Source organism: Ailuropoda melanoleuca, chromosome 13, assembly GCF_002007445.2.
Source record: "Ailuropoda melanoleuca isolate Jingjing chromosome 13, ASM200744v2, whole genome shotgun sequence".
NCBI lineage: Eukaryota > Metazoa > Chordata > Mammalia > Carnivora > Ursidae > Ailuropoda > Ailuropoda melanoleuca.
This window is the reverse complement of record NC_048230.1, coordinates 6069681-6095019: the sequence shown is the minus strand read 5'-3', so window position 1 is coordinate 6095019 and position 25339 is coordinate 6069681. Positions and strand designations below refer to the sequence as shown.

General features: G+C 37.9%; 1 protein-coding gene across 1 annotated transcript in view; it reads right to left on the bottom strand.

Annotated features, from left to right (window-relative positions):
* The window catches only part of NF1 (neurofibromin 1), a 211130-nt gene that overhangs the window by 23510 nt on the left and 162281 nt on the right, over positions 1 to 25339 (bottom strand). The window contains exons 37-51 of the mRNA XM_034640640.1: positions 22532 to 22964; positions 21592 to 21932; positions 19076 to 19278; positions 15072 to 15265; positions 13757 to 13897; positions 13312 to 13591; positions 12413 to 12627; positions 12110 to 12171; positions 11851 to 11965; positions 11225 to 11326; positions 9307 to 9447; positions 6406 to 6532; positions 4094 to 4225; positions 2925 to 3057; positions 1313 to 1470 (exon numbers count right to left, since the gene is read on the bottom strand). Coding sequence (XP_034496531.1) covers positions 1313 to 1470; positions 2925 to 3057; positions 4094 to 4225; positions 6406 to 6532; positions 9307 to 9447; positions 11225 to 11326; positions 11851 to 11965; positions 12110 to 12171; positions 12413 to 12627; positions 13312 to 13591; positions 13757 to 13897; positions 15072 to 15265; positions 19076 to 19278; positions 21592 to 21932; positions 22532 to 22964 — 2777 coding nt within the window. The remainder of the gene's footprint in view (positions 1 to 1312; positions 1471 to 2924; positions 3058 to 4093; positions 4226 to 6405; positions 6533 to 9306; positions 9448 to 11224; positions 11327 to 11850; positions 11966 to 12109; positions 12172 to 12412; positions 12628 to 13311; positions 13592 to 13756; positions 13898 to 15071; positions 15266 to 19075; positions 19279 to 21591; positions 21933 to 22531; positions 22965 to 25339) is intronic.

The following is a 25339-nucleotide window of genomic DNA, read 5'->3' as shown; positions in this document are numbered from 1 at the left end:
CTTTATTTGTGCTCGCCTTCCTTATCCTGTGTCTGTCAGGCAAGCATGTATTAAATCTTCAAGACCCAGTTCAAATGTTACCGCCTCTCTGCAGCTTTTCCTAATTTCCCCAGATCCTGAGTTTCCCCTCTGCAAGACATGCTAGTTTAATGGCACTTTGGATGCTGTTGCAATTAGCTGATTCTAAGTCTTAGCCACCAAGCTACAAGCTCTTCAGGAAAGAGACCATAACTTTTTCATCTAGCACATGGGCTAAACGAATTCAACAGAACGTTTTCTCTAAAGTCCGTTTTTCATTTACAACTCCCTTAGCATGAAGAAACACAAAGTAAGCAGGAAACTCCTGGAAGACTATTTTGTGACAAAGCATAAACAGAAAGAAGCTCAAACTAAAGGTAACAACCCTATGCGACTATTAACAGTGATTAATATTCATGTTTCAGTTTCTTTCATGGCTTACTGGCAGGTTATTTATTTCACACTTCATCGTTCACTGCTTTTTTTATGAACAGAAACATTTTCCCAATACCTAACAGATATGTAAAAATACGCTCGTATGGATAACCGAAATCCACCGAGCCATTCACAGTGTTGGTCACTGACATACGGATCCTGAAGTACTCTAGCAACAATGAGAACTTCAGCCAAAGTCACTTAAGAACACCTCTGCATTTCCTCTGTGGTGAGGTGGGATCAGTGACCTCTTTTGTCATGTACTTCCAGTTCTTGTAAAGGGAAAGGGTCTCACAGAATTTTAGGTGTATTTCTTATTGACAAATGCTGAAGTAACTGAGCAATCTTAACTTTCAAGAATCATATCTTCTTATGGAAATAAAAAAAATACACTAATCAAAATTATTGTCCTTTAAAAGAAAAGGATGGCAAAAAGTATTATTACAGCTTCATAGCCTATTGATGTAGTCTGCTCTCAGATGATACTTTTGAGAAAATATAGGTTAAAGCCCTGCATCTGAGTGCAGCAAGATGCCTCCTTTCTCATCAGTACCTAACGTCTCTCTATTCCCATTTCCCTGCTGCTTGGCCAAGGCAGAACAAAACAAGGACAGCCACAGTATTTAGTCTAAGAATCAGAAAAAAACTGTTTCAAGATCCCATTCTCATTCCTCTGTCTTAACTGATATGGCTTAACTGACCTATCAAACTCTCTTATAAGTGGCATCAAAAGCTTTGCTATATCAAAATGGGAAATTTTGATAATTTTGAACAGCTTCAAAAAATTTTCCAAGACTGAAAGTATCTGACCATTAAAAAAATAAGTATAAAAAACTCTATATCATTTAGATAAACTAACCCAGCAACTTCTTCGTATTGGCCTGAGAAGGCTGCCCCATGTCCAAACTCATGGATTTCCTGGCTCGGGGACTGGTCTGGCCCACGGTTGGATAGGTGGCTGCAAGGTACCCTTCAGAACCTTTGGGAGATGACCACGGCTGGTTCTCCTTTAGTGTCCTGAGAGATTTAAACAATTGAGATTAATTAAGTGACATGGTGACAAAGACAACCACTATTTGCCCCTCTTAATTGGCTGTCCTATTTCCCAATGACAGCAATCACTTAATTTTAAAACTGCACTTTAAAGGGCTTTAGGATACAAACTCTTAGCGTATGTCTAAGAAATATCTTCCTTCCTTCTTTCTTTCTTTCATTTATTTGGGAAATTTTCTTAAAAATTAGGATTATTCTCTTCTAGCATTTTTTTTTTTTAAAGATTTTATTTATTTATGTGACAGAGATAGCCAGTGAGAGAAGGAACACAGCAGGGGAGTGGGAGAGGAAGAAGCAGGCTCCCAGCGGAGGAGCCTGATGTGGGACTCAATCCTGGAACGCCGGGATCATGCCCTGAGCCGAAGGCAGACGCTTAACGACTGCGCTACCCAGGCACCCCTCTCTTCTAGCATTTTTATCCTTAGCACCTACTTTCTTTCCATGATGTCTTGTACCCAGTAGGCGCTCACCAAGGCACGGCAGAATTGTACTGCACTGATTTTTTAATTGGGAAATCAAGTCTAAACAAGCTATATTCTTGGTTTGAAAACCAAGAAAATCAACTATACTTTGACAAGGAACACAAGCAAACTCATTTTTTCCTTTTTGTAACAAGAAGGGCATAGCTCAAAGAAATATAATCAAAGGAATGATCGAAGAATAAGACTACTGAAAACCAAGTATACCTGGAAAAGGTATTTTGCATACTTTGTTAAAATCTTAGTGGAAAGTTGTGGAGGGCTTTTTAATCAAAAAGTGGGATGTTGATAAATTGAATGAGATGAGCTTTACAGATCCAAGATTATTTCCCTATGTTCAACACTGTACCTAAAACTTACTTTTGTTTAATTGAAAATATAGAAAGTCTCCAAAATAATGCCATTTTCATGTAATTTCTCCAGGTTGTAGTGAAAAATATGCTACCCAAGACCACATACAGCAGTGGACATAATGCAACTCTCTTACCTAAATCTGTATTCTAGAAAACTCTTAAATAACTTTAGTGCGGTAAGAGTAAATGCAACAGAGGTGGTGGCATGTACCTTGGCACAGATCTGTACAGCTTAGCTTTCCATCATTAAGCATGTGAGGTTGTTCATACTCCATGGAAATTTTTCCTAGGCCCTTTCTTGCAACCCAGTGATTTCAAGATCACCTCTTTTCATTACTCAACTGGTTTGTGCTTAAAAGAGGCAAACTAATGTTAACAGGACAATTAGCTTACAGGAACTGTCCTACTACTAATCCACATAGAACACTGTACATTTATAAAAAGGGTTTTGATTTATATACTCTTCCTAGATTATCTTTTCCCCTATATACTACCTTCTGGATTACTCTTGCTGCTTGCCTCTGCTAACATAGAAAACTGAAACCTGATTATAATTATGTAATCACAGGAGAAGAAGGCCACTGACCTATAGCTAGGGTCGCCATGATGGAGATATGTATCCATAGGAACATTTTCCATTGAAATATCAGTAAGAAGAAGAGACTTTCTATGTTTTAGGCTACAGCGACTTCGGACCTCCTCAGACACTGTGAGTAAGGCTAAAACGAAAAAGAATGAAGGTTAGAAAATTTAACAAATTCCAAGTGTGACTTAAAACAGGATACATTTCTTACAACCTTCTGAAGAGGATGATAGCTATTAGACATGCAGATAAAGAGCCCTAGAGAGTGTGAAGGGTATCAACCACTTAGGACAGACTTTCTTACCTTAAAGGGTTTATGGTGTGTTTCAGAAGACTACGTAAACATAAAATATATGGAGATTTAAAAGGAACCTTGTATTTCTCAAGTGCTTTAATGTACATCTGATCTCAACAAACACAGAAAGTCAGCAGGACAGGTACTACAAGGTCCATTTTTTAGATTCGGAAAAGTACTCTGAGACGTTAGATGATCTGCCCAAGTTGTAAAAAAGTTGCCACAAACTAGTCTGCTAAGCTGGGAATCAGCACTTTCCACTGAACAACTACATTCAAGAACCGTATTATACATAAGTGCTAAATGTGGCTGAGTGAAGAAACACAAACCAAGTAAGAGCAAACTGGAAGGTTTAATGGGATAGTGGGGACGGCAGACATTCTAGCTAAAGCAAATGGCATCAGGAACGTACGTGAAAGAGGCAGAAAGGTAATTCCAGGACATGGCAAGTAGATGAGCTTGAGAGGTAATAAAAAAATGGGGCTTATGAAATTCATGGAAAGACAGCAGAACCAAGAGAGCTGCTGAAGGGCCCAGGATGCTAGGCTGAGGCTTCCGGATTTTATGACGGACAACAGGGAACCATGCAGTGCCAAAGGGAGAAAGATGACAAAGGGAACACATTCAGACTCTAATGCAAATTCTTTTGTAAGGAAAAATGTTTTTGCAAAACTTTCAAAATTGTAACCACCACCACTGGCCCAGATTGTGAGCTCTATACCCTGGCCAAGAAGCCAGCTGAGGGACCGACAGGTGTCTGTGTCATTCTGGCAGTCCTTAGATAGAGATGCGGTAAGAGGCACCCTGGCGCCCCAGTGATACTCCACTTTAAAGTACAGAATTTGTACACTGAAATTTGTCTATTTTGTGTCTTTACCTGCTAAGTAAGCCACGCTCTGTGTGTTCACCTCAAATTTGTCACAGTTTCTATGTTTGTTAACCAGAGTTAGTAGTGTATGCAAAATTCTCACTGTTCTTGCAACAATGGCAGGTGAAGGATGTCTGTACCCTACAAAAAATAAAAACAAACAAGAAGTTAATCCATTCTTTCAACAAGTATTTCTTGAGTTCTTACTGACTAGCAACTCTGCAAGGAAAGGAAACATAAGGGATAACTCCTGCCTTCTGAGAACAGCCATTTGGGAAGGTAAAATATACGTATGTGAATAGTTAACTACATAAAAGATTGAGTACCAAACATGTGTACAAGAGAATACTATTCTCTGGAACTCAAAGGGAGGAAAATAAGGAAAGATGGATGCGGTTTCCGATATTCCATTCCCTAAAAAGTAGTGTGGGGATTAAAAAAAAAATCTAGATATTTGAGGTCACCTTAAGATATCTTTTGAAGACAGGGTTCTATTGCTTAAAAATTCTTTCTTTTTTTTAATTAAGGGAAAAAACTTAATGCTGTAGGATGTATATACTCTCAGAACCAAAAGAATAGGTTTGTTCAGAGAGTAAGCTTGATCTTTGGACAGGCTTTAATCATTAGTGCTACTACATTTTAAAGATTTTTAAAAAATTTATTCTTTGAGAGTAAGAGAGGGAGCCAGCTAGAGCACAAGTCGGGAGTAGGGGCAGAGGGAAAGGGCGAAGCCAACTCCTTGCTGAGCAGAGAGCTCGATGCGGGGCTCGATCCCAGGACTCCAGGGTCATGACCTGAGCTGAAGACAGACGCCTAAAGGACCGAGGCACCCTGGTGCCCCAGTGATACTCCACTTTAAAGTACAGAATTTGTACACTGAAAATATTTGGTACTCTTAGAAATACAAAATCAGCAAACACTTTATCAGCCTTATGCAATCCTTCTTTTTGGTATCCTCTAGTAAGTGTAGTGTCTTTTGAGCAATCCCTACTCACTTTAGAGATTAAAACTATTAATATTTTTGCAGAAATTTCGTAAGGTAAAGAAATCAAATGTTTAAATTCACAGTAGTGGGTGTATGTACATCTGTCAGGTAAAAACTGGGGGAACCACTATGATTCCTCGAGCCTAAGAATCATTTACACTGATTTACACAACTGCAGACTCAAGCAAGAGCTTGAGTCTCTAATTGTGGCCAAAGTCCTTGCTGCTTAAGACCACTGGTTCATGCCAGCTGCTCATCCCAAGCCTTACATTACACTGCCTTTGCCTCTCTGACTTAGCACTATGTGCTGTTCCTGTGAACCGTAGTCTCTGGCCACGACTGTTCCATGTTAGTAAACCAAAGCTAACATACAGTGCAGTCAGCAGTGAAGTAAAGCCAGGCGAGGCAGTGAACAAGCTGGCTCTGAGGACTAGGAGACCACTGCTATCAGCAATTCAGAAATTTGGAGGGGTGAGGGTGGGGTACGAGAAAGATGAGGTGCTGCGGTATGTAACAATACAACTTGTGATCAAATCTCTAAGATATCATATTCAACATAAGTTACTCAAGTAGCATCACTTATTGATTTGCAGTCTTATTTTAAATAATCAGAAAGATACTTAGGGTAACTAATAACATAGCTATTAGAAAGTTCGGTATTCAGGATTATTATTATTTTTTAAAGATTTTATTTATTTATTTGACAGAGAGAGAGGCAGCGAGAGAGGGAACACAAGCAGGGGGAGCGGGAGAGGGAGAAGCAGGCTTTCCGCTAAGCAGGGAGCCTGATGCGGGGCTCGAACCCAGAACGCTGGGATCATGACCTGAGCTGAAGGCAGATGCTTAACGACTGAGCCACCTAGGCACTCCTAGGATTATTTCAAGAATTAACTCTTTTGCATTTTAAAGGAAATATGATATTTGATGCACCAATTAGGCTCTATTAAAATACATACTGAATAAAACATAACTCAATAAGACAGATATATCTGCATTTAAAGTATGACATATGAGGGGCACCTGTGTGGCTGAGTTGGTTGAGAGTCTGACTCTTGGTTTCAACTCAGGTCATGATCTCAGGGTTGTGGGATTGAGCCCTGCATCAGGCTCCATGCTCATCACGGAGTCTGTCTGAGATTCCCTCTCTCTCTGCCCCTCCCTGCCCACCCTCTCCCCTCGAGCCCACTCTCTCTCAAATAATCTTAAAAACAAAACAACAAAAAAAAGTAAGACATATGAGCCAAATTATTTCAACATATTTCAAATAACAAATTATTTTAGTTACTTCTGGATCCTGATATCATTTCATAAAAATATTCTGACACAAGGCCTCTACCTTTTAAGAGATGTCCAACCAGTGCAAAGTTAAAGTTAGAGTTGAAATTGAGTCCAACAAAATGATCCATTTGCTTGCAGTGCCATTCCAGAGGATTCCGGATTGCCATAAATACTTCCTCTGGACTCTATTAAAGATAATCAGAATACGGTTGATGGGGTTCACACAGGAACTTACCTTAAAGGAGTATAGATGACTACAGAAAACTATAGAACATTTAAGATACTACAAATAAATTAGTGTGAGACAATCAAGCATATATAAATAATAAGATGATAGAAGATGAAATAGCTTTGATTTATGCTATAAAATAAATGACTATCAATTTATATCCTGGTGACTTCTTAAAAATTATAATTATTGTTGTTTTAAATAAGACCATCCATTGAATTGTAGGGGGCATTTCGTATACTATGACTGAAAATTCAAGAAAACAAGGAAAGCTCATATTTGCGGAGTGCCTGCAGTATACAATAATGTTAGAAGCATTACTGTATTGAAACCTTAAAGCAATCCTCTGTAGTCAATATTAGCTCCATTTTACAGATTTAGTCATTCTTTTACTTATCAAGTACTTATTATATGTTTTTGATGTGCCAGGCATGGTTCCAGGCTCTGCACATAAATCAGTGAACTAAACAGACTTTTAAAAACTATTCACCCTGGTGGATTTTACATTCTAGTGTGGGAAAACAAGGAAATTGAAACTTAAAAATGCCACGCAACTTGCCTAACATAATTAAGATTTTAACGGTGTTTCCTAAAGTGTGGCTCCAGGAATACCTGCTTTCAAGTCACTGAAGAGGAATACCTCCTTTAAGGTCACTGGGTAAAGCCTAGGAATTTGCATTTTTTTTTTTTTTTAAAAGCCCAGTGATTCCCTCATGAACAGAGATTTTTAAAAGCAAACAACTGAAGGTGTTTATAGCCTGAGCTCAGGTTATTTAGATTTCTATCTCAAAGGAAGAAAAACATGAACATTTAAAAATAAATGTAGAGAGACGTTTAGAACAGCACTGTTTAAAACAGAAAAGAAGAAAAGACAGGAACAAATCAATTGTTCATTAATGGGCAAATGGTTGAAAAATTGTGGCTCATGCACAATGTAAAATACTCTGCAGCCATGAGAAAGAACTACGTGCTCACGCACACGCGTGTATGTGTGTATATATGTATATGCATGAGTATATATGCTCAGAAAGATGTTCACTTAGATTGTTAAATAAAAATGCAAATGGCAGAATTCTATATAAAGTATGATTACCTATAAACCTGCTATATGTACAATTTATTTTTTTCAGCTTTAATGAGGTATAATAACTGACAAAATTCTAAGACATTCAAAGTGTACACCATGATGACCTGATATACATACACGTTGTGAAAGTATACACATACCCATCCAGGTAATGAACACATCCATCACCTCACATATTTACAGCCACGCCCACCCCTGCTTTTACTGAGAACATTAGATCATTAAATATAGAACCTAGAAGTTCTACNTACATACACGTTGTGAAAGTATACACATACCCATCCAGGTAATGAACACATCCATCACCTCACATATTTACACCACTGGCCCTGCTTTTACTGAGAACATTAGATCATTAAATATAGAACCTAGAAGTTCTATTCTCTTAGCAAATTTCAATTCTACACTACAGTGTTACCCACCACAGTGACCATGTTATACATCAGATCCTCAGACCTTATTCAACTTACGTGCTGCAGACTTTTAATAGGCTTTCTTAACTCTGATTCCTAGTATTCTGGGGGCACTGAAGGCAGTATTAGTTCCTGCTATGGGGCTGTTCTGGCAGTGAAAATAACAAGGCAGACACTTCTGGACAAACATTTCATTTACAAATATTTTTATAACCATACAAATAGCCAAAATCTAGATATCTCTCTGACCACCACTGGCCCAAGACAACCCCAGAGAAAAGCAACAGAGATTAGGAAAGAGGGGCTCAAGTCCCAAATCAGATGTACAAATATGGACAGTTATTTAACTTCTTTGTTCTTTTCTATTTTGTAAACTGGAGGCCCCCGACGGATAAACTTCAAGGTAGCTATTTCAAGGCTACACCACGTCTGGCAGACTAATCAAACAGTGTTTAGCCCAGGTATCTTCACACTTAAAACCATGCTCCTGTTCTCTGGTTTTTTTCTACCCACAGCTTTGATCAAGCTCACTTCAAGTAAATCTCTTGTTATAAACACCTATCTATCTTAAAAAAAAAATTCCTCTCTTTTCTCCTAGACTCTTACCATTTTTCTCCGAAAACAAAAAGAACATCATTTGATACTGTTATGTCCCCTTCCCTATACTCTATAAACCAAAATCCAACCTCAGTCAAGGTTGGTAAATGTTAAGACGGGTGCTAAGGGTGTGTTTCAAAGTGGGATTAGGCAAAACCAAAACCTAGTACGATTAAGTACCCAAAAGTTCCCTTTACACGCTCCTATTTTTTCATTAAGTTCCATTATTCAATAAAAATAAGCTTATTTTTAGATTCTTTCTTCATACATGACATGGAGGGTAGAGAATGCCTTTACCTTCGGGTTATGAAATCACAAATAATGACTGTACAGTGCCTAGTCCGGCAGAGCGCAGCACAGGGCCTAGCACAGTAGCTACTATTACTACTCAATATTTTTCATTCCTGTTCTATTCCCCAGTATTGGGCAAGTACTGTTTCCTGCTATTTTAACATAGAAAAGTTTAAATAGTTTTTTATGAGCTGTTAAGGAACTGTCCTCGCAATAAGTTGCATTACAGAAATGCATATTGAAGTTATGGACCTCTTCTGATTTTAAAAGGCCAACAACAATACGAGAGGGAGGAATTCTACATGTGCAGACCCTAGGAATGCCAACCGAAAGCTCGCTGACCTTGTCGTTGAATATCCGCAGGCTGTCTAAGGTGTGCAGGTTCTGTTCCAGAAGTGCGGTGCCTGCTGAGTACAGGTTGACCTCGTCGAGCTGAAGCACAGCCACAGCGACCCAGAAGAGGGCTTTGTGAAGAGGGGAGTCCTGGCAAAGGCCACGCATTCCAGGTTAGTGAGATGAACTACGAACAGTCTCGTTTGAAACACATCACAGTATAAAACAAAACACATTATCCCCCAAATTATGCACGTTTTCTCTTTTGGAGAAAGTAAATACATGGGTAAGTTCTTCATCTGTTCCACGTGTGTAACTAAAGACACTGTTAGCCAGGCTGAGAACCTTAGCTTAACATCTCCTTTGATTTCTCCCTGTTCTTTGGTTCCAAACCCCAGTCACCAAGTCTTGTTAATTCTTCCAAAGCAGTCTCTTTTGTATTTGCTTATTGCTAATGATATTACTGTATGCCAACCTTCCTTATTTTTAAATGTGGATTCTTTTTGCCTCCGGTCTCCCCCTACTCCAATCTGCTGTGCACATTACAGACAGAAGGACCCTTCTAAATCTTCCTTTGTCATACTACTCATCTGCTTGAAAACACATAGGTACATTTCCAAACTCCTTTCTGAAGAATCTTGAATGTTAGAGTAGCTCTATCCAATCTTTACAATCTCCCGTCTCATTATTCTCCTGCAAAGTTTCTCCATACTACTAGAATGGTCTACCCACCACCCCTTCATTGCCCCACATTCCTATACGATCCCCCAGCTGTACGTTTGCTGTGCAAGGCTTTCTCCCTTTCTCTACACGAAATCCCACCTATCTCTTTAACTTTAGACTCTACCCTTTTAACTTTCTTGTCACCCTTAACCAATATAGTATCTCTTGCTGTTCTCAATTAAAGATATGTATTTTGGGGAACCCTTATTTAGCAGTGTGGTATGTGGGAAAATACACAGACTTCACGGCCAGACAGCCTTGAAAGAGAATCATGGCTCTGTCTTATCAGGTATGTGACCTTGGGCAAGTCACTTAGCCCTCCTGAGCCTCATTTTAACTTCTAAGACGACGATGAGAGAATCATTTTGTCCAATTTTGGATTAGAAGACATGTCTGTAGAACGCAGAACTCAATACGAGGAGCATACAGGTATTTATTTCTCTGTAATCTCCCTCAAATCCTGCATATCTTTGTATTCAATTCACATAATTGTACAACTTCAGAGTTGGAAAATAATACTCTGCCGCCATCCAGTCTGGTTTACTCATTTTATCAATGTGGAAATACAATGTCCGATATGTTAAATGGCCTGCTGCAGGTCACAAAGCTGAGATGCGCTCAGACCATCCCAAAACAGCGGCCACATCATGTTGTTCCTTTTAAATATCATCTTCATTTAGTGCCCAAACTCTCTGGAAGATCAGATACACTTCCCCTGGCTTTGCATTTATTTCTCCACAGTAATGTTCACGAACTAGAATACTATGCATTTTACTAACTTCGTTCGTTACCTATTCACTTCCCAACTCCCAATCTCACCCCAGGAACATGAGCTCCATGAGGGAAGAGAGTTTTATTAGTTTTGTTCCGGTACTACATCTCCAGAACTGAGAATGGTACTTGGCACATAGCGGATACTCCGTGAATACTTACTGGATTAAAGAATTAAGACTATATACTATTTTTCCTTTAGCACTGATGAGACAAAAACTCACAAGCTCTTGAGAACATATTCTCCATTCTTACTCTTCCTCTAATGTAAATTCTTCAAACAACTAAATTTAAAGACAAGGAAGTTCTACTTTACAGCTTTTTCTTTATAAATTCTTCTTAGTCCAACTTACTTTCTGAATTCTTTGAAACAAAATAACATTTAACACTGATAACCCAAAATGAATGTACTCATTTTCTGTATAGTAATTACCTTATTAAGAAGTGGTTGTAACTTGGTTAGTGCTATTACTGTAGCTTCTATCAGAACTTGACTGTTGTAAGTATCAGGTCCTTTTAAGCAACTCTCAAGTGCCTTTTAGGGAAACAGAGTTTTTTATTTTACTTTCATTGAAATAAAACATTAACTCCCAAACTGAATCTCACAATCAGTTCAGGAACAATTCCTTATTTAGTAAGTGCTAGAATCATTTCCAATATTATGGTGTTCTTTGGAAACAGGTCAGTTGGGTTTTCATTTTTAAATATTTCTATATTACATTTTAATACAGTACACTATGCATTATTATATTAATTATATAATTTTATATAAGGCTAGTTTTACCATATAGCTAAATGCTTTAAAAACTGATAAAATACTAAGAGTACCTTCTTAGCAAAACAGACAAAACATAATTTTAAGATATCTTTTTTAGAGGTTTCTTCACTTCAAAAATTACAATAAAGAAACTAACTCAATCCATTGTTTAAAGGTTTAACAAGCAACATACAAGACATTTTATTAAATTCAAATTTAGATGTCCCTTAGAAAAACGCAACGTATGCTTTACAACTTGAGAACCACAAATATTTGGGAGGGAAGGAGGGAGGGAAACGTACCTTGCTAAGAATACGGATAATCTGCTTTATCTGCCCATGAGACACTCGTTTGCTAATACAGCCGAAGACAACAAGAGCTCTTGGTTGCAAGGATGGATTATATTGGAATGCAAATCTGCAATTAAAAAATCCAAAGAGTTAATGAAAAACCTTTGTGTTTATATATACTAAATAATTAATTAAAATACTGATTATGTGGTAGTATTTATCTTTTCAACAATACACATACTTTTACAGCTTAAATTTATTTGGGACCTACCTTTGAGCCAGTTCTGTCCACTGGTCCAGCCACTTGCATGTTGGAATATCTCTCATACATGCCTTAAAAAAAGGATACTCTTAAATATAGTTATGTACATAAATGTTTTTAGAAACATTTAAATAACGTTTATTATAATGTCGTTAAATAAATGACATATATATTACCAATAAACATGGTCCATGGGAGTGTTTTTATTTAAGCATTAAGCATAAAACAGCAGAATAAGCTATTATTTCTTCTTTACAGTACTAGTGGATGAAAAAAAAAGATCTCAGTTTCTTATCATTTTGCCTAATGTACCTCCATGATCTCCAACAAAGCTTCTGTGACTGTTTCCAGGGACGTCAAAGCAAAAGTCTCCCTTTCATAGGAGCCGGGAGAGAATGACCTGTCCCGGTAACTGGAGCGGAAGGCAATGACGGCAGCTGACTTGACTTTGCTAATGCCAAACAGCAGGTAAAACTTGGGTAATGAGAACTCTGTCAAACTGAGTCTCAAAACTTGCTTGGTCTCTTCTGTAAAAGAAAAAAGGAACAAGGAAAGACTTTAAAGATACTAGCTTTTTAATTCAAAAGTGCCCAATTTCATTTTGCTTTTAGAAAATTTGAACATCACACCAAAACTACATAATCATGCTCCCTCTACCAACCCTCTAGATACATTCTGCTCAACGTCCGTGGCTTTAGCTCCATTATCTACAAGTTCATGCCAGCAGCGCAACAGCCAACACCGTCAACTGTCGCGGAGTCTTTAGCTTCTGTGGTAACTGCAAAGAGTCTACCTGACAAATGCACACAGCAAATCTTTGCTGTAGCCACCCTGGGTGGCTCGGTCAGTTGTGTTCGACTCTTGATTTCAGCTCAGGTCGTGATCTCAGGGTCGTGGGACCGAGCCCCGCATCAGGCTCCATGCTCAGCAGTCTGCTTGAGGATTCTCTCTCTCCCTCTCCTTCTGCGTCCCCCCCTCACTCTCTCTCTCAAATAAATAAATCTTAAAAGAAAATCTCTGCTATAGCTTCAAACAGAATGGAATTAATTTATTCTTTTTCTTTCTAATAATATTCCATGTCATCATCACAGGCTTTAATAAACAGCTAGTGTTAAAGGTACCATAATAATGAGTAAGCTAAGTCATGCCAACCAGGTGATATAAAATGGAGAAACGAACCGCAAAACACAAAGTACTTTCTGGGCACTTACCACTAAAATGAAGCTGTGAACAAGTACACAGAGAGTGAATGATATTAATGACCAATCCGTGTGTGGAAGCTCTAAGGGAGAGAGGCCCTGTGGCTACTAAGAAAGTAACAACGTGGAAGAGGTAGGGGAGATGAGCTGCCACGTCAAGGGAATTGTTGAAGGACAGCATCAGCATGTAGCGTGCTAGAATAGCAATATCGTCCCACATAAGATGTTGTTCTAAGGTAGGAGTTGGAGATAAGCATGTCTTGTCAATTATTTTGCACATCCTTCCAATAACCTGTAAAGAAACAGAATTTTTAAAAACCCAGGGGCTAAAACAAAGTTTTATCACAAAGAATTTCAGTTTAACTTTAAAATGACTAGTTATAATACAAACAACCTCCTGGTAATAAAAACAGACACATCATGCCACAGTCCAGAAGGTAAAGGAAAAGTTGATTACCTTGCTTGAAACCAATTTCACATTTCCAGAAGCCAAAGCTACAGCAGTATCAGCCATCACCTCAGCTTTTATTGATCCCAGGCCACCTGTTGCACTGGTTTTGATGAAACTGTCTAGTACAACGTCAAGGAGATCTGTAATCTAGTGGAAGATGGAAAAATAACATATGTTTTAGCCATTTACTCTGCCCACTTAATTTTTACTTTAAAAATACTACAAAAACAGTAGCCCAATCAACATGAAAATTCTATTTTCTGAAATTTCTGAATTAGAATTCTGAAGAATTCTAATTTCTGAATTCTGAAGCCTCCACAATACTAAGTTTTATTTAGAGACCTGTCAGTAAATTTAATTTATCATTAAATATCCAAAGGAGGATGAAGATATTGCTTCAGAGATTAAGGGACCAATATTCAAAAATTTAAAAACCCCACATGTATTTTTTGCATCCACCTAGCAAAGTACCTCTGTTCTCTCCTAAGACAATAATGTATGATTAATATAAAATACAATTATTTTAAAATATAGGAAATGACATCAAGTACTGAGATGCTTTGTAGAGCTATAAAACCGGCTCCATGGTCATTTCAAATTATTTGGAAGATTCGCAGCATTGTTTGGGTAAGGGTATTGCTGCCTTAAGTGATTACTTTGAAGAAATGATGTGCACAATTCTTGTCAGATAAAAAATAAAATATTACATTGTATTCTATATTTTAATACTGACATTCTTCTACTAGAACTGTAAATGAAAGGTGTCCGAAGTAAAACTGTTAATGAACGTCTACTGACATCTGTGGTAAGTAAGTACTGGAATATGTTATCAAGCACTATTTAGGGGTGTCACGGTGGCTCAGTTGGTTAAGTGTCCAGCTACTGATTTTGGCTCACGTCATGCGATTGAGCCCCACATTGGGCTCTGAGCTGGATGTGCACCCTGCTTGAGAGTCTTTCTCCCTCTCCCTTTATCCCTCCCCCTGCCACTTGGCCCCCTCCCCCAAAATAAATAAATAAAATAAACCATTGTTTACTAAAAACAACATCAGATTTTTACAGTTAAATTCTATACAATTATGCCATGGAAAAGAGTATTAAAATAATTAGTTTTTTTTCTGGCTCTGAAACATGCATTGGACATCTACAATTCTGAACCAAATCAAGAACCAGATGACTGTCTGCATGCTTTCTGAAAGAGGGGACCGTCTTTTCTACAGCTGTGCCCCTAGTGCCCAGCACAATGTTTTGCACACAGGCGGTACTACACTAATACCTGCATCACAGAGGTACGGGACAAATATCTGAGCAAACTCAATACCTGCCCAAGGCTCCCCCATATTTTGGCTTGGATAGATGGGTACATCTGCTTCTCATTTATGGTCATGGTTATCAGCTTATCAAGAATAGCAGTAACTCTCTGACGTTTGGCGTCATCATTGTGCTTACAAAAACGGACGAGATTTGACAGCCATGGAGTCATGTATTCCAAACAAAGGTGTTTCAATTCAATACCTGAAAACAAAATACACTATTAGCATAGATGGTCAATGAAAACTACATCAACAGTTATCTAAAAATATACAGGACTGGGGAAAAGAAGGTAAAAGGTAAAGATCACTACCCAGAATCAGGTCTGGAGAAAAGAGATTTGGCCAATATATTAAAGATAAAAATGAAGAGAGTAAGCCGTGAAGAAAGTAATCTTAAAAGCCAGCTGGCCAATTTTTGAGTTTTATCTTATTTCTCTCCCTCTTAATCATTTCTCTTCTAGTTAAAAATTTTGTTAAGTTTTATTCTAATTGTAAAAGGAATATGTGGGAAACAGAGAATGTTAAGTGAAAGGAAAGCATCACCATAAAAATGAAACTGATATTAATACGCTGGTGTATCACCTCCTCTCTCCTCAGGCTTTCAAAGCTGCGTAGAGATCACGTACATTTATGCGTGTGTATACACGTAAAACCCATCCCAAGTCCTCCACAAAAACGAGGGCTATGCTGTCTCTGCGTATGTTTTGAATATTTTCTTCACCACACATTATACTGAGATTATTTACTCATCATTAAAAATTCTCCAAAAACATGCTCTAACTTTTTATTTTGAAATTAGCTCAGACTTAGAAAAAGATACAAAGATTCCTGTCTATAACTTTATCTTGAGTCCCCAAAACATTTTTTTTATTGTGGTAAAATACACACAACATAAACGTTGCCATTTTTAAGTGTACAGTTCAGTGACCCTAAGTACGTTCACATCATTATGCAACTATCACCACCATCCATCTCCACAACTTTTTCACCTTCTCAAACTGCAATTCTGTACCAAAGCCATTTTTTTTTTTTTTAAATTTTTTTTTTTTATTTGACAGAGATAGAGACAGCCAGCGAGAGCGGGAACACAAGCAGGGGGAGTGGGAGAGGAAGAAGCAGGCTCACAGCAGAGGAGCCTGACGTGGGGCTCGATCCCATAACACCGGGATCACGCCCTGAGCCGAAGGCAGACGCTTAACCGCTGTGCCACCCAGGCGCCCCTGTACCAAAGCCATTTTTAATGGCTTCGTATTATTCCATCATACGGAAATCTGACAATTTAATTAGTTCTTTATTGTTTGACCTTTAGACTGTTCCAATTTTTTGCTATTATAAATAATGTTATGTGAAGTTCAAAAGCAGGCAAAATAAATCTATGGCAATAAAGGTCACAAGAGTGGTTACTATGGTATTGACTAAAAGGAGCCTTCCTGGATGCTGGAAATGTTCTGTTATTTTGATCTGGGAAAGGGTTCTGTGATGTATTCACACATAAAAATTCATCAAGCTGTTCACTTAAGATTTGGGCACTTTACTGACAGGATATACCTGAATTTAAAAAATCTAAATAAAAAGTAATGCAATAATAAACATCTGAACGTTAATTCCTTAGGATAAATTCTAAAAGGTGGAATCATGAGGCCAAAAGGTATGAACATTCTTAAGGGTCTTGATACCCATGTCCAAAGTGCTTTCTCAAAAAATTATCCCTGTTCACAATCCCATAGACCATCAACACTGAATTAAAAACAAACAAAAAAATCCTTTGCCAATTTGATAATTGAATGTTATTTTACTATTCTTTGTTTTTATTTCTTTGATTAGTGAACTTCTTAAAATAATATTCTTGTTTAGCATGACCTGCATGCTACTGTTGTTGATCCGCTATTCATCTATAAGAACTCTTCATGATTAAAGATATTAATCTTTTCTCATATTTGCTGCAAGTATATTTCCTAGTTTTTATCTTTTACTTTTCTTTGTTTCTGAAATAGAGATGCTTTGAAGTTTTATGTAGTCATTTACACTTGCCATTTCCTGTGTTTCCATCTACCACTTTTTTACTTCATAAGCCTTTAATTATCCAGAAAGCAACCGAATATTCTGCTTCTTCTTCTTTCTTTTAATGGTTCCAGTTTTTATATTCAATTCTTAAATATAGCTACAACTTACTTTGTTACCTCGTGGTTTGGGGTGAAGATGAAGACCCAACTTAATTCAATTATTTCCCAGCCTCGTTGTTTAAATGATTTAATCTTTCCCCCATCAATTTGTGACACTTCTTTATCAATCTGTTTCTCTTAAACTGATCTGACTACTCATTCTTGAACACCTCTGTTTTAATTATTGTACTGTTATGTGTTCAAATGTCTGCAACAAGTGTCTCTCAGTTTTCTTTTCTTTCAATATTTTCTTAACTATTCTTGTTGTTCCAAGTGAAACTTAGAACCATTTTAAGTTCTACCACATTCTTTTTTTTTTTTTTTTTTTTTTTAATTTAAGTAGACTCCATACCCAGCATGGAGCCCCATGCGGGGCTGGAACTCAGGACCCTGAGATCATGACCTGAGCTGAGATCAAGAGTGGGACACTTAACCAACTGAGCCACGCAGGCAGCCCAGTTCTACCTCATTCTTAGTCCTCAAATCCTGTAGCTATTTTGATGGGATTGCACTGAATTTATAATAACCTGGGAAGTGGGAAGAACTCTTCATCCAGGAACACAACATGCCTGTTCATTCACTCAAATCTTTTTTAGTATTTCTCAATAAAGCTTTATGCTTTTCTTATTTTGTCAGTCTTTTTTTTTTTTTTTAAACATTTTATTTATTTGACAGAGACAGCCAGCGAGAGAGGGAACACGAGCAGGGGGAGTGGGAGAGGAAGAAGCAGGCTCCTAGCGGAGGAGCCCGATGTGGGGCTCGATCCCAGAACGCTGGGATCACGCCCTGAGCTGAAGGCAAACGCTTAACCGCTGTGCCACCCAGGCGCCCCTTATTTTGTCAGTCTTAACACATGTTCTTTTTAGTGTTTTATTCCTACATCTCCTATTATAAGTAAATATCTAGAGTCATCCGGACCTCATGAATTGTCAAAGCTTTCAATTAGCTGAAAAATCAAGAAATCTGTTTGAGGGGCACCTGGGTGGCTCAGCTGGTTAGGCATTCAACTCTTGGTTTCAGCTCAGGTCATGATTTCATAAGTCACTGGGACTGAGCCCAAAGTTGGGCTCTGTACTCAGTGGGGAGTCGGCCTGAAGACTCTCTTCCTCTGCCCCTCCCCCAACTCATGCGTGCACACATGCTCTTTTTTATGTTATCTTGCTGTTCTCAAATAAATAAATAAATCTTAAAAAAAAAAAGAAATATGTTTGAATGCAGAAAAAAAGTTTTATGTATTATGGAGAAAGGGGAGGGAAGAAAAAGGAAGTAAGCTGGAGGAAGAGCAACATTTATACTACAACAGGGTATGAAGATGAATAAATGGGAAGAGTGGATATTAAATTTATAAGACTTATTAAAAGCCAAGTCAGGAGTTGACTCTGGGCCCTGTATTATGTGTCGATTGTGTTCTCCAGGAACTGTACATGACCAATAAAATCACAGTTCAAAGTCAACCTGACGGAAAGAGAAAATGACTATTTCCTTAAAATCAAGGGGACAACAGGGATACTTCACTCATTTAGAATAATCTGCTAAGAAGAGAAATCCTGAAGCTAATTAAACTGAAACAGTGCAAAAAATACTTTGTAAGTGGCTCAGAGACGTAACATATCAAAAATCTTGCCACCTTGCTTCTATGGCCAGAATTTGGTGGATTTCTCAATGTTGTCTACCAGGAAGTTCCTTCAGAGTTTCTTCAGTTGCAGAGTACAGCAGATGAAAAATTAGAAGAGATAAAGAACTGAGAATATAATCAATTATGATTTCACTGGCAAATTCTGAAATGAAAGGATTTTCTTTGAATCTTCTTAGAATCATTGTTAGTATTAAAGAAAATTATTATTACTTACTAGATTTGCTAAATCCAGAAATACACTCTTCCAAAAATTCTAAGGTGAGATGTGGCTCATTGGCTGCCAGTGTCTTACTAATAGAGACAATAAAGAGGGTGTTGTTGGCAGGGATGCATAAACCTGATGTCTCTAGTAACTGGCCCTCGATTTTTAAATTAAAGGTACAAGTTAAGGCACACAGAAGATTATAGGCAGCTGACCTAGGAGAAAACACAAATGAAGTTGTTTTAAAACTTATTTTTTCTCATAATTTCAAATTTTTTTCATAATGTACAACTTATGATTCTATTACAAAGCATAATCAACTATTTTTAAATTTTATGATCAATTAGAGATAAAGATGTCATGATTCGATTCTATGGTAAAAACAAATACCCCTTGATCCTTTAGGGATTTTTTTCATCACTTAGGGAGGCAAGGGAGGTTCTTGACATTACTCCTAAGACAGATAAGTATAAGACCTTCCTAAAAGATATTTTACTGGGATATAAAATAGGAGAGGTTTATGGTCCTAAGGTGTATCAATAAAGTTAGAATAAGGCTCATCATATTTTCAAGGAAGCCAGAAACTCAAATTGTGGTTCCCCCTCTCATCAGATCCATTTATAATGGGGATCATAAGAAGAGAAATGAGATGGCCCCTCATCAAATTAAAATGTGAAAATCCTTCAACACTCCACTGAATTTCTTTCTCAGTGTCCTACAAGACATACTACAAACTGGAGGTCAAAAACACATATAATTAAGTCCCCCTGTTTTTCCTTCCATTATACATAACCACTGAAAACAAAAAACAATGATATACATCCAGGTTCCAGTAGAACCAAAACTTCGCTTAGAAATGTCTGAAAATATACTTAAGCAATTTAGGACACAAATCAAAAACTCGCACTTGATTGTCAAATTTTCATTTTTCTCCCATATCCAGCAAAAGAAATAGTTTGATTGCTCAGCAAATTTCAGATTTTTCTGACCACTGAACCTTCATCATGCTACTGTATTTTTTGCAACAACCATATAGGGGCAAAAATCCACTGAAATTTAAGTCAGCCTAAAGGCTTTTTTTCTGGAATGACATGCTTCAGCAAAAAAGCAGAAGCTGTCAGTTCACTTTATTTCACAAGAGAATACAGGTTCGTTCAAGCTAATAACTGTTAGAAGACTGTTAGCATTCTTCTATGAGGAATTTTGAATTAGAAATTAAAGGCAGGCTTTATAGCTCTATTTTCCTAAAATGAGAATATTAGTATTATTGTTTCTAAGTTTGTGTATCTCTTACTAACTCCTAGGAATTTGGAGTTAATGCTATTTTGACATTGACTTTTATTTTGTACATTTCAATAGCTCTCAAGAACCGGGCCTGCTCAAACTGGGGGTATCTCAGGTTCCTTGGAGATAATGAAAGCTAAGCATACACAAAATTTTATAAGTAATTTCTGGGAGGCCTGTCCAGGTAAAGAAGTCTTGACACCCCCCACCCTTTATTTAAGAATTGGGAATCCTAGAAGGCCCGCTTATAAAACTTGGGTTACATTACACCTTAGTGAAGATATTTGGAGCTAAGAATTTATATCTGTAAAAATCTTGACAGATCCAAGGAACCTGGGACAAAGAATTATCCCAACATGAAAAGCAGAGGGGAGAAAGGAAGGAAGAAGTGCGAAGAGACACTGGCAGAGAGGGTAGGGGTGGGAGGGGGAGCTGGGAGGCAGTAGTATTTCCTGAGCACAAACTGTTTGCTAGGTGCTAAAATATACTGCTACACTTCCTATTTATGAAATCTTTGTAGGTATACAAGAAAGGCACAGTTACCCTTACTTTGCAAATGAGGAAACGAGCTCAGAGAACTTAGTACCTTGCCCAAAGTCATACATAGTAGCCGATCTAGATTTAAACCAAATCTACTGACCCCACAGGCCATGCTCTTTCCTCATTCACGTTCAGATTATTAAATCTAAACAGAACCAATTATACTCTGCCAGATAACATCTACATTTGTCTTAAGACTTCTTTCAAGAACTTTGTTCAAGTCACATAGGTGGAAAGTATGCAATGTTACTGTTTGAGTTATTGCACATTAAACCCTCCTTTGTTAAACAAGAATAATCTAATTTGACTGTGAGGAAACTTAATAGTGATACACTTCTGAACACGGGAAAACATAATTAAAGAACTCAAAAGGAGAAACTTAGGAATAGACTTAAAAAAAAAAAGGCTTTTTGGTGGGTGGGGGGCAGACAAAAACAAAACAACAAAACTGCTATGTAGTCTGTTTCAGATGAAAGTTTCCTGGAGAAAGAACATATATTGGTTTAGTGTGAATCATCCTTTTCAGAATTCCACAGTTCATGTGAATACCCCACAAACTGATGAGGTCACACTGGTTAACCAACATAGCATACCTTCCTATTTAGAGTGTTAAGGTAGAGGCTGTATTAAAAGCTTATTAAGTGGTCCCATTCTAAAAGCAATAGACCCTGAAAAAAGTTGAAGTGAATTTTTAAAAAACCTACCGTAAACTAGGGTCTGAACTGCCTAAATTAAGTAATGCAATATTGAGCAGCGTCCCAGGGACATCTTTTGGCCGAATCTTGGTGTGCTGGGGGATGGAGTCAGGCTGCGACAGCTCCCAGCGTGTCCGGATATGAATGATAGACTGGACAATGGCTTCACACTCCTGGTGCATGAAGGTGAGCGGTGTGCCCTGGTTTGCAATGGTTAAGGTAAACTGGTTCTCATCCACCAGGCAGATCTCTTCAATTTCCGAAGCATAATAGATATCATTTAGAAAGACTGATTGCCCCAGGACTTTTGTTCGCTCTGCTGAGGTTACTTGGACAGCAGTAGAACCAACCTGGAAAGTGATGGTGAGACGGTGGAGTGAAGAAGAGTTAAATTCCACTATATAGAACTGTAAGAGGCTCCAAAAACCAACCAACCCACCAACAAAACCAATACCATGTTTGCCATTTAAGGAAGAGTTACCACTGCTATATGTTCAAATGGGTTCAATAGTTATTGTGATAAATGCTCTCAAAAGAGACTGAAAACATTTTTTAAAATATTAATCTTTTTTAAAAAGTTCAAGAATCCCATAGGCAATTACTGGTTTCATCCTGGTTCATGTTTCCCATTCTACAAAAAGCACATAATAATCAGAAGAATTCTCAATTGGTAATTTCCACCCTCCGCACATTCCTGCCATTTGACTGACAGATGGCAAACCGCCCTCTCTACAACACTCCCCTGCCTCCAATCCAACCTAGAATATAATGAAGTGTACGCCTCTCCTATCTTCCACAGGACCTCCACAAAGAGAGAAGGCTTAGTTTTCCTCCAGCTGGACTTACTTTACATTTGATTCACTACTATGGGAACACCCAGGGAGGCCAGTGCTATCTGGTTGGCCAAGAAGGGTAACAAATCATTTACCTAACATGGAGTGAAACTTACTTTAATAGAAACCTTGGTGTCTTTGTGAGCTAGCTTGAGAGCATTGTGAAATACCTTCAGGTCCTCTTCTAAAGCCAACGTGGCAGCAGGCAGTTTCTGCTGTTCATGCTCTATGTGCTCAGCCAGTTTCCCAGGACAGTCTATGAAGATGAGCCTTTTGCTGCCTTTGAGGCCAGTCAGCAGCCGCTCGTGATACTTGGTGTACTCCCTGACCCAGGAGTTACAGTTATAGATATAGACTGCAGAGACATTGTCATAAGCAAAGCCAGGAAAAACAACAAACCACTTGGAGAGAAAGTCCGTTTTAAAGCGATTGCTAGGCCCAGTATGGGTAAGGTCCACTACAATTTCATATGGCTTTGCATAATATGGCTTTAAAGTCAGCAAGACATGGTAGATCAGCAAATCGCCATTGATTTGACCAGTTTTAAACCTAAGGAAGATGACAAAAAAAGGACACAGATTGTTAACAGAGTTCTGAATAAACATACAGAGGCTACTGATCTATTCTATACCTTTAATTTTCTGATGAGCTTTCTAGAAAAAACTGTAATAACAAAAAATTACACAAAATCTAAATCCATTTTTAAAAAATGAGTTATTCTGTAGATATTGAGAAATAAGGCTGAAGTAAAATGAAAGAGACAAGTCTCCAATTCAAAAACTTTTGAACAACAACAAACCTGCACACCTCAGACAAGCAGAGGAAGGCAGCGAACGTTGACTGGTTGCCTTCAGACCCACCGAATTTCCCGGGGGGAACAATTTGGGTGGGAATGACTCACCTGGAGCCCTGGAGTGATCTGAATGGCTTTAGTCCATTTGTTTACCCCACCTTGATCAGAGAGGTTCAGCAATGACCGTATGACTCAAATCAGGACAACCAGGGCCAAGGAGGCCCAATTCAGAAAATTTAGCTTTAGTTCAGAATTGAGACTTTTTCTTTCCTGGTGTTTGTAAACAAGGGAACACATCGCCCTGTGAACTGTTAGCTCATACCTTGTGATATGAAGGGGAAACCTGCCTAAAAACTGAAGAAATGGAGCAGGGAAATGAAGAGAGAAACTGGGGCCCCAGCCATTTCATTTGAACTCTAGATAAAGCCTCTCCCAGGATCAAATTTATCCCTGGACTATTGAGTTGATGAGCCAATGAATTCCATTTTTTTTTGATTAAGCCACATTAGGTCATAAGTTGCTTACGCTCAAAAGAATGCTGATCAGTGTGAATTGCCAAAGTAAGGACCATCAGAAAGCCCTGAAGAACACAGTACTAGAACTTCAAATCAGAACAACTTATATTAATTTGGCCCAATGTTCTATACTTGATGACTCTGGTCAGTACTACAAAATAGGCTCAGATAAAAATCAAGTTAAATGATTTTAAAATAAAATATTTCAAGATCAAAGAAAAGGGATGAGGTAGTATGTAATCACTTATCAAATGAATTGCAGAGAAAAATAGTCCAGAAGAGGGAAAGATGAACACAAACTGGGTAGTCACTAAAAACTATATAGAAGATGTTGTGGCTAAAGTGGGTAGGTGAAAATTTGAATTTAACAAGAGGAGGGATTAGCAGATCTAAAAGAGAGAGGTAAAAAAACCCAGATAACTAGATGGGCTGAGGCAACAGTCAGCTAGTTTAGCTGGAATGAAGGATCACATAGAGAAGTTTTAAGAAATACAACTGGACAATTGCACTACTGGGTATTTACCCAAAGGTTACAAAAATTTAATTTGAAGGAATACATGCACTCTAATGTTTACAGCAGCATTATCTACAGCAGCCAAATTTTGGAAAGAGCCCAAGCGTCCACTGATTGATGAATGGATAAAGTGGTGTAAATCTACAATGGAACATTACTCAGCCATAAAGAAGGCTGATATCTTGCCATTTGCAATGACATGGATGGAGCTAGAGAGTATTATGCTAAGTGAAATAAGTCAAAGAAAGACAAATACCATATGACTTCACTCATACGTGGAATTTAAGACACAAAACAAATGATCATAGGGGAAGAGAGGCAAACCGGAACACAGACTCTTAACTACAGAGAACAAACTGATGGTTACCAGAGGGGAGGTTTTGGGGGATGGGTTAAACAGGTGATGGGGATTAAGATGCGCACTTGTTGTGATGAGCACCGGGCCTTCTAAATGTTGAATCACTAAACTGTACACCTGAAACTAATATGACGCTGTTAACTGAAATTTAAAAACTAAAAAATAAAATAAAATTGAAAGTTTAACTTAAAAAAAAAAAGATAAAGCTGGAAAAATACATAATAGTTAAATTGTGAAAGGATCAAAACGAAGAGGTTCAGGTTTTCTCCCAGAGCCCAGTATTTCTCAAAATATGTTCTGTGAAGCACCAGCATCAGAATCAACTGTGGTACTTGATACAAATGCAGTCTGTTTCTACTACAAATGAATCTAAATTTTCATTGTTTTTAAACAACCTTCTCATCTGATATTTATATGCACAAATATTTCTGAATCACTGCTATAGGTGTCAGGGAATTAATCAACTTTATTTTTTTAAAGAAAGAGGTGATATGACCAAAGGAAGTGATATATAGAACCTCTATGAAGGAGTTGCCGCTAGTAAAAAATATACTGTACTCTAGGAACGGCCTAATAAGGATCTAAATACTATGGTGACAGTAAAAAAAGAAACCAGTTCAAGAATATGAAGGAAGGACCAACATGATCCAAGGTCTGATCAGGGCTGAAGGAAAGGATTTGAATTAAAAGGACTTGCTATATACCACGCCTCTGAGATCACACATGCCGCTATCATGAACAAAA